This window comes from Sceloporus occidentalis, unplaced genomic scaffold, assembly GCF_023333645.1.
Source record: "Sceloporus occidentalis isolate IW3139 unplaced genomic scaffold, rSceOcc1.0.p SCAF_68, whole genome shotgun sequence".
NCBI lineage: Eukaryota > Metazoa > Chordata > Lepidosauria > Squamata > Phrynosomatidae > Sceloporus > Sceloporus occidentalis.
The window spans coordinates 4,605,442-4,614,334 of record NW_028317048.1 but is presented as its reverse complement, the minus strand read 5'-3'; the positions used below and the strand labels follow the sequence as shown (position 1 = coordinate 4,614,334).

Genomic DNA, 8,893 nt, shown 5'->3' with positions numbered 1-8,893 from the left:
TCCCCCTCTGTCTTAGATCATGTAACTGTCTCTACCTGGATGTCTGCACATTTCCTGAAACTCAATCTCTCCAAAACCGAACTTCTCATCTTCCCTCCAATGCCAAGGTTCCCCCATCTATCTCCCTCAATGTTAATGGTGCTATCATCTCCCTGTCTTCTCATGCTCGTTGTCTTGGTGTCACCCTTGACTCCAACCTGTTGTTCACCCCCCACATTCAGCCTGTCTCTAAAATCTGCCGTCTCCATCTTAAAAACATTGCCGGCATCCGTCCCCTCCTAACACAGCATTCCACTAAGGCTCTTGTCCATGCCCTGATTATTTCCCGTCTTGACTACCGTAACTCTGTCTTAGCCAGTCTCCCTCTTAACCGTCTAACCCCCCTATAATGCACCATGAATGCTGCTGCCAGACTTATCTTCCTCTCCCATCGCTTTAATAACGTCTCTCCCTTCTGTCGGTCTCTTCACTGGCTGCCTGTGCGCTTCAGGATTCATTTCAAAATCCTCACTCTTACTTTCAAAGCCCTTCACAGCTGTTCCCCTCCCTACATCTCCTCACTCATCTCTAAATACACTCCTAACCGGTCTCTCCGCTCATCCAATGATCTCCTTCTATCCTCTCTGATTTCTAGCTCTCATGCCCGCTTACAAGATTTCTCCAGGGCTGCCCCTATCCTCTGGAACGCCTGAAATCCCTCAAGACCCACTTCTTTAAGGACGCTTATAATATTGTACATTAACGCCCCCCATATTCCTTTAGCTCACCTTTCCTAGTCCCTCTCCTGCAATACTTTTACTAGTGTGGCTGGTCCATCCCTAACAGCGGCACTTTTACCTATTGTGTAATACACCCCAAATCCCTCTAGACTGTAAGCTCGTTTGAGCAGGGCCCTCCTCACCTGTTGTCTCTGTTAGTCAATTTGTTATGTTACATACTACTTGTTATGTCCTGTCCACCCATTGTACAGCGCTATGGAATTTGATGGCGCTATATAAAACAAGAAGAAGAAAACGCTACAGTTGCCCTCATGCTCTGTGGAGGACTATACTTAGTGGCAGAAAAGGGATCTCATTAAAATCAACACAATCGCTTTGCACACATACATGCGGGGGTCTCAATAGACCCCCTGCCTGCAGTGCTGCAGCAGACGGGAGTGAGAGAAGGGGTGGCAGGGGAAGTGTCAAACACGTATGGGGGGTTCTGCCAAATCCCAAATTCATCTGAAAGAGGGACACCGGGCCCACGCAGCTATCGCACGCATTAAATAACATATGACGGCTGGAGTGTCCCTTTAAATGGGAAACCATGTAAATTATAAGTTAGTTACCATTTGCGCATTTAACATATTAGACAAAATACGCGGGGGGGACGGGGGGGTGTCACTTCAGCGGGAGAGCGGCTGACAGCCTTACTACGCCAAACTCCCCTTACAAATGTGCGCACTTTAGCGCGGGTTAAGACAGGCTTCTCTGAGAGAGCACCGAGGAGAGACACCAGCACAAAGGTAACAAAATACCACATGGACGGCCCTATAGCACTCAGCAGCGCACCATACCAGACTCTGGCGGGACGGCAGTCACTTTTAATAGGCGCCTCTTCCTCACAGGACCGAATCGTTTACCAATCTTTCAGTTCTCCGGCACGCGCCTTACCTCAGTTCAAATCTCTCGCCGCAGCCAACCAGCGCGACTATATTGTGTGGCGTCACTAAGGCGCGCCACGCGCTGAGCATGCCGGACGCTGTAGTTTTCGATATGAATTCTTCTGGTTGTATGTTTCTCATACCGCTTGAAAAGTAGTTCTAAACCGTTAGAATACGGAAAGAGGAATTCATGTTAACTAAAAGCTGCGGCTATTTTAGTTGAAATGGCAGGTGGAGTTTAATACAGAAGTGAAAAAAAGTTTTATTTGTGTAAAGCTAGTTATTGGGATCTTTGGAATACCTTGTTTTAACTGGAAATTCCATGTATTTTGTAATGTTTTACTTGGGTTTCAAGGAAAAAAAATTACTTGCAGAGAAATGTAATGATGAGATCTTGGTAATCTGGGTCATGTTTCTAAGGTATTTCTAAATAGAAATTTGAGGGCATCCTCTAAATTATAAAGCAAACCCCATTTCATATTGGGATGCCCACCATTTCTACCTATTCTAGAATATACAGTTAAGTGCACATCAAGTGTTGTGATAACAACTGTCGTCATCCGTGTCTTGGCTGCCTTTCTGATGAACCTGTGCGTCACGTAGGTGAAATGTGATGTCACTTCATGGGCTAGTGAAGCAGCGTGATGTCAAAAGACAGCTCCATCAGCAACATGATGCCCATCTTTGTATCCATGAGTACTTGAACTAGCTGCCATGCAAACCTTAAAAAGCAGAGAGCGTTAGAAGTCTAACTAGAATGATTTTAATTACCATTACTTATGTTTATGTGACCCCTTTACAAGGATTAAGTCAGTACTGAGGAAGAATGTACGTGATTGGAAATATTTTGTTGTGAGCCAATGCTTATTAAAATGGTTTGTTAAAAAAAACTTAAAAACCAACTCCTCCTCACTAGGCTAATTAGCTGTTCCCGATTCTGTTCTTCACAAACCGGTTCTTGGATGCAGGAAATTTTTAAGGCCACAGGAATTATTAAGTATGTTGTAAGTAACTGTGGTACCAGATCCAAAGGGGTTTTATCACTTAAGGGACAGTTGATTAAAGTACTAGGAGGAGAATCATGAAGGTTTAATACTGTCAGGTTTCTCCAGCAACAAGGCCTGAGTTGGCCCTGTATAACGCATATTGAATAGGTCGGAATACTGAAGAAATCTCATTGATTTAGCTATACATTATACAGGGCCAGTCATGCTGTTCCTACAGCAGAAGCTCACTGGAGTTGGACCTTAAAAATGAACAGTGACGGTAAGTTGAAACTGATAAACATACCTGGGAACCTGGGTTTGCCCACCGTTTCTCCTGGTCAAGACCCGAATCCTCCAGGGTGTGGGGTCTAAATGTGCCCCGCCCATTTTCCCTTTAAATGGGGGTGTTTCCTGCCGCCGTCAGCGGGACCTCCAACCTACACCATGGGACCACCCACCACCGTCAGTGGGCAGTCCTGGGTGCGTCCCGCAAGAGAAGGCTCCGGGTAGCCGGAGCTCAGAAGTTCCCAGGTATGCTGATAAATACGGCACTGTGGATCATATGGGATCAGTGATGTCATCAGTTCTAACTAGTATATAACCTTCACAGCACATATATCCGGAAAGCAGGAGCAGTCACAAGGTTCTCACGTCTGACCCAATTTCATTATACTTCTTATATGACATAAAACCAGTTATACTCCACGTAAGTACAAGTAAATACAAGTAAATTTAGACTAAGGTTTTATGGGTTTTTCTCACCATTGTACCAGTTTAAAAGGACTAGTGAACTCCAACCTTTTCTTATTTGAAACCTGATGTAAATTCAAGTTTTGAGTTAACAAAATGTCTCATGTCTCATCAATACTGATGTGTCCCGGCATCAGTGGCTGCCGGCAGCTTTTTTTTTTTAATGAAAAATACTAAAATTATGTTAAAGTAAAATAATCATTATTTTTTTTAACATATTATTAGAGAATATAAATGTTCTCTTTTAAGTGACTTTCACAGCATAATCACACTAATTTTGATTGGCAGCTCATTTAGCACCCCCCCCCCTCTTAAATAGTAGGCTGACATGTTATTACTGCAGAATGGTGTATTAAAATATCAAATAATTACATACAGTCATGTGAAAAAGAAAGTACACCCTCTTTGAATTCTATAGTTCACACTAGTCAAAAAGTGGCCCCTTTCAAGCTCTTTACTCGCATTAGTGCCAGCTTCAAAGGGTCAACAAGTTTCTGCTGGTAAAGATCCCTGTAATTACCCATTATAAGACGACCCCACAAAGTTAGTTAATTTAGGAAAAAAAGAAAAAAAAGTTTTACTAGTAAATATTAATTCACATGTAAACTATTTTTTCATATTTAATTGAGAAAAATTTAACAATTGAGAAAAATGCATTTTTTGGTTTTATTTGCCAACCTGCCCCCAGCTATGCACAGTTGCCCCCCAGATATGCTTTATACCCCCTTATATGCCACTCTGCCCTGCAGAAATGCCTTATACCCCCTATATGCCCCTCTGCCTTCCTGATATGCCACTTTGCCGCCAGATATGCCTTATACTCCGCCTATATGCCTCCCTGATATTCTTTTTAACCCCCTATATGCCACTCTGCCTCCAGAAAGCCCTTATACCCCCCATATGCCACGCTTACCCTCCCCCAACTTACCTGTGCTTCCCTAGACTTGTCCCCCGTGCATCAGATTCCTTGGAGTCTAGTGGTGGCAGCCGGTGAAGGTCTGTGCAATGAGCGCAGACAACCACCGCTGCTGCTGCCGGCACTTCTATGAATGACCACTGGAAGCGCTCCATCAGAGGCCCTGGCAACAGCGGAGGTTGTCTGCGGGCATCGCACAGACCTCCACGGGCTGCCGGCACTGGCTGCCGTAGAGGAGGATCCAGGTCCCCTGCAGCGCTGCGGGGGATCTGGATCTTAGTCTTTTAGTCAGACTTCAATTTGAGGTCTGATTAGAAGACGACCTTGAATATAAGACGATGGTTATTTTTCAGAGCAAATACGGTATTTACTGCCATGTACTTCAATATGCATTCTTTACCTGGATGAAAAATAATAAATCAAAAACACACCTACCTTTATAAAAAGCTGCAGACCCAGAGCTGCCCTGCACCCTAAATTGTCCAGTTTTCGATACTTTAAGCTGCCAGTCACTGGCAGGGAAGCTCTCCCACTTATATCAATTGAAGCATTTTCTGCACATATCTGCAGGGGAACTCATTACATCACCTGGAACTTGCATGATGACATGCATTGGAGCTTACTGGCGGTAATTATAGCTTGCGTTGTTAATCCTGGTAAAGGGGTCACATAAACATAGGTAACGGTAACTAAAATGATTCTAGTTTGATGTGACTTCTAACGATCTCTACTTTTTAACGTTTGCACAGCAGCTAGTACAAAGAGTCATGGATACAAAGACGAGCAACATGGAGAATGTGGCTGGCATGTTGCTGGTGGAGCCGTCTTCTGACATCACGCTGCTTCACTAGCCCATGAAGTGACATCACATTTCACCTATGTGACACATAGGTTCATCAGAAAGGCTGCTGGAACTTTCATGAGGGGACCCACTGGAGCTAAACAATGCATGTGGGTGGGGAGAGTTTCAAGTTAAACACAGCTTATTACACACATTAAAGTACATATCATGGTTGGAATGTCCCTTTAAGAACGAAAACATGTTGCAATTAATAAGAATACAATATAATTCACTTGATAATTTGTGATATGGACATTGAAATGTTGGTTGTCATTCCTCCTTATACGACCTGTTTTGTCAATTTATATTCATTTATATGCATTCAGCAGAATATAATGTAGGATTTTAATCAGTAAAAAAGTAAATATGCCACTGTGTGCATCAATCACACAAGACAATTCAAACAAGTAAAGTTACATACACAGCATATCATACACATTTAGTACTGTATTTTAATATTGCATAACACCCCCCCCCCCCCAAAAAAAAAAAAAAAAAAAAAAAAAAAGGAAGGAGGCAGACCAGGAAGCTCCAGTTGGCACACACATTTTATGGGCTTCCCCACGTCCCATCTATACAGCACTAAAAATAACCAGCAATAGAAGGAATATAAATAACATATAACCCTCCACAAATTTCAAACAGCACATAAAAAGTCCTGTACATAATCTGTAGCCTTGACGTGCCTTCATCTCCAGGTTTTGTCTTTTACTTTGGTTTCACTCTTTGTTACAAGTCAGATCTCAGACCCACTGGGCTCTATCTCTGAACTGGGCAACCGCAGTTCAGGGTCATTCCTCACCAGAGAAAAAAGGCTTACAACACTGAGCAAGGCAAGCAGCATTGTAAAGGCACACAGGGTGAACATATTCCTTGTGCCACTCTGGTTATCAACATCATGCAACATAAGCAATCCAAGGCCAGCAAGAAGATTCAGGGGGACTCGGAACCAGTTCAATACACCTATTTGTTCTTTTTCTGGGATTAGCCTGCGTCTTAGGAATCCCATAGCTGGAAAGTACAGACCGCAAGCCAGCTCGATGAGCAGGAAGGCCAAGAAGGACTCCGTTGGACGTTCCTGTCCAGGACCTGTAGAGAACGTTAGCATAAACAGGGAGAAAAAGACCATAAGGACAGACAGGCACAAAACGTGCATCGGCTGTAAGTGATATTTCTTGGAGGTGGCAAGACGGTATAGCGAGGAACCTGCTGCGCTGGCTGCCATGAAACTGGAGAAGGCAACCCCGAGTGGTGTGTTATGAGGATCCAGTACTGGGGTCCATAGGAAGATGAAAATATACACTACACTCTCAAATAATGCCTGAATGGCACCCAAAAGGAGCACACGTCTGTCTCTCAGCAGGCATCGCAACCCATCCCCGCAAATCCGGTTGAAGCTCCCACTCTGTCCATGGTTCTCATCCCATTCACGTATCACTAGGGCTACAGACAAAGCCAGAAGTGGCACAGCAAGCACAGATGGCGAAGCAGGTCCCAATCCAAGCCACTCTGCACAGGCATTGGCTGTCACTCCTGCTACCACAGCAATGCCTCCATTCCAGGCTGCTGCCTTGGAGAAGGTGTGAGGAAGCCATTCTGCTGGAAAGTCATGATGCTCAGTGTGCTCATGAGCGTACCATGCCTCAAAGGAAGAAAATAAAAGGGAGCTGGAGAATCCTCCCAGCACCCTACCAGCCAGAAGCACAAAGTAATCCTCGGATAACTTGCACAAGTAGCAACCAGCCAGGAGAATGGAGAAGAGTATGCATGATTTTCTTCGGCCGAGCCGACCTGTAAGTGGGGCACTTACTAAACCAGACAGAACACTAGCTCCAAAGCCACAAACGTAGATGACAGCAATCTGACCCTCCAGGAAATGATAGTGATGATATAGTTTGTACAAATAAGGACCTTGTAGCCAGTCTGCAGCTAAAGCAGGAAAGTAGGCTCTATAGAAATCATACTGGAAGTGGCGAAATGCTGGGTTGCCCAAAGAATTGCTGGTTGCAGATGACTTGGAGTGGCAGGCAGAAAACTCCAGAACTGCCCATAGAGCCAGAAGACCCACTAGTACCAAATATGCAGTCAACAGCATGATTGTATCATCGAAGTGGCATCTTGTGTGAAAACTACAAAGAAAAAGATGGAGACAAAATTAAGAGGGTGATCAGATGGGACACTTGTCACAAAATGCATACTTTGATGGAACACAGGTCCCGAATTGCCGAGTATTGTCGCAGGAACACAAACGCATTTGACTGTTCAAAGTACACTTAAAAAGACATTGGGGTAGTCTGTCCCTATTTCCCTCTCATACCTTTTTCTTTATACCTTCATTTTGCTTCAATATGTTAAAAATGTTGCTCTGCTTACCTGAAATCTATATATCACGCCTAATAAACTGATTCATAAAACCATCCCGGAAAATATATTGAAGCACCTGATAAATTTGGTGCAGATATCAAAAAGGCAAACCTCCCGAATATTTTGACAATCTGAAATCTAATTTGAAAATACCCCCATCTTTAGGTCCGTTTAAATATCTGCATAAGTACATATATCTATATATTCACATACATGTGTGGCTCTATATTTCAATATTTGCATGAATCGTGTATTAGTACTTAAGAAAGTATATACCTATCTTGGTTAAGTGAATATTGACAATAAAGTACTATAGCTGTCATTAATTTTTGGATTCATAGTGACGTGTAGTCTGGTACGTGCACAAAGCTACAATTACAATATAAACTAATTGTAAGTGTGTAGTTTATGACTCTAGTGTTTAGCACCGAACGATGACACCTCTAATACAAAAAGAAACCGAATCACCCACCTCTAAGGTTAACTCATTAGCCTCTTCAGCTCCATCTGCACCCACCAGACTCTATGAACAGCACAATCCTTCCCGGACTTCCTGTTCCGGGACAGGAAGCCGTCCCCTAACACCACCCGCTTGCAGTCCGTCACGTGACATAGGCCCTGCACGTCTATCCATAGACCTTAGTTCCTTTTTCATAGCGTTTCCGGAAGAGGCAACGTAACTTCTCATATGAGACGAATATGCTTTATTATGTAGTTATGGTATTCATAGTCACGTGTAATCGTTGTTCGTCGTAAATAAGCTTGAGAACGCTTCTCATAGAGCGTTAGCCTTGGCAGTTGATGTTAATATTACAGGGACGCTGCAGCCATCTTTTTACCTTTAATGCATATGATAGCTGAAGGTCCCTTTACGTTAAGGCGGCGTCCCCGTCCCCAGCTATCTTGCATGCTTGTCTGAACACATCTCCTTTTTACCTCCAGTCAGCTCCAGCATTGTGGGAAGGGGGTCTATTGAGACCCCTTTGCAGAAAGTGCTCCCATTGCTTTTCTGACACTGATTGCTTGCTCAAGAATCCTTGGACCACTTCACTATAATATGCTTTTATTATGCATTTGATTGCTGGAGTGTCCCTTTCACGTGGGGATGTGACGTCATCAGACGTAGATGTCTTGGTAGAAAATGTACCAACATTCTTCACGTTCATGTATGTGCAACGGTGGACTTACCAAAAACCACAACCACACAGAAAAATCAATGTCTATGAACTACTCCATTAATAAACTGGACAGCCTTGTGATGAAGATGGAACAAAGGGTTGCAAAAATTGGATGAAACAACAACAACAATATAATAAATGTCACAAAAGTGTTTTTCCCCTACTGTTCTGTTATTTTGTAATATAACTTCTGCTGTATGGAGAGCTTGGTTG

The 8,893-nt window shown here is 43.4% G+C and overlaps 1 protein-coding gene across 1 annotated transcript; it reads right to left on the bottom strand.

Moving 5' to 3' along the window:
* Nucleotides 1–5,874: 5,874 nt before the first annotated feature.
* LOC149286566 (solute carrier family 61 member 1) lies at nucleotides 5,875–7,233 on the bottom strand. The gene has a single exon (XM_089493968.1). The coding sequence runs from the start codon at nucleotides 7,231–7,233 to the stop codon at nucleotides 5,875–5,877; it is 1,359 nt and encodes a 452-aa protein (XP_089350094.1).
* Nucleotides 7,234–8,893: the final 1,660 nt, after the last annotated feature.

Coding starts and splice junctions, on each gene's coding strand:
- LOC149286566 (XM_089493968.1), bottom strand. CDS start 7,233: ATGCTGTTGACTGCATATTTGGTACTAGTGGGTCTTCTGGCTCTATGG.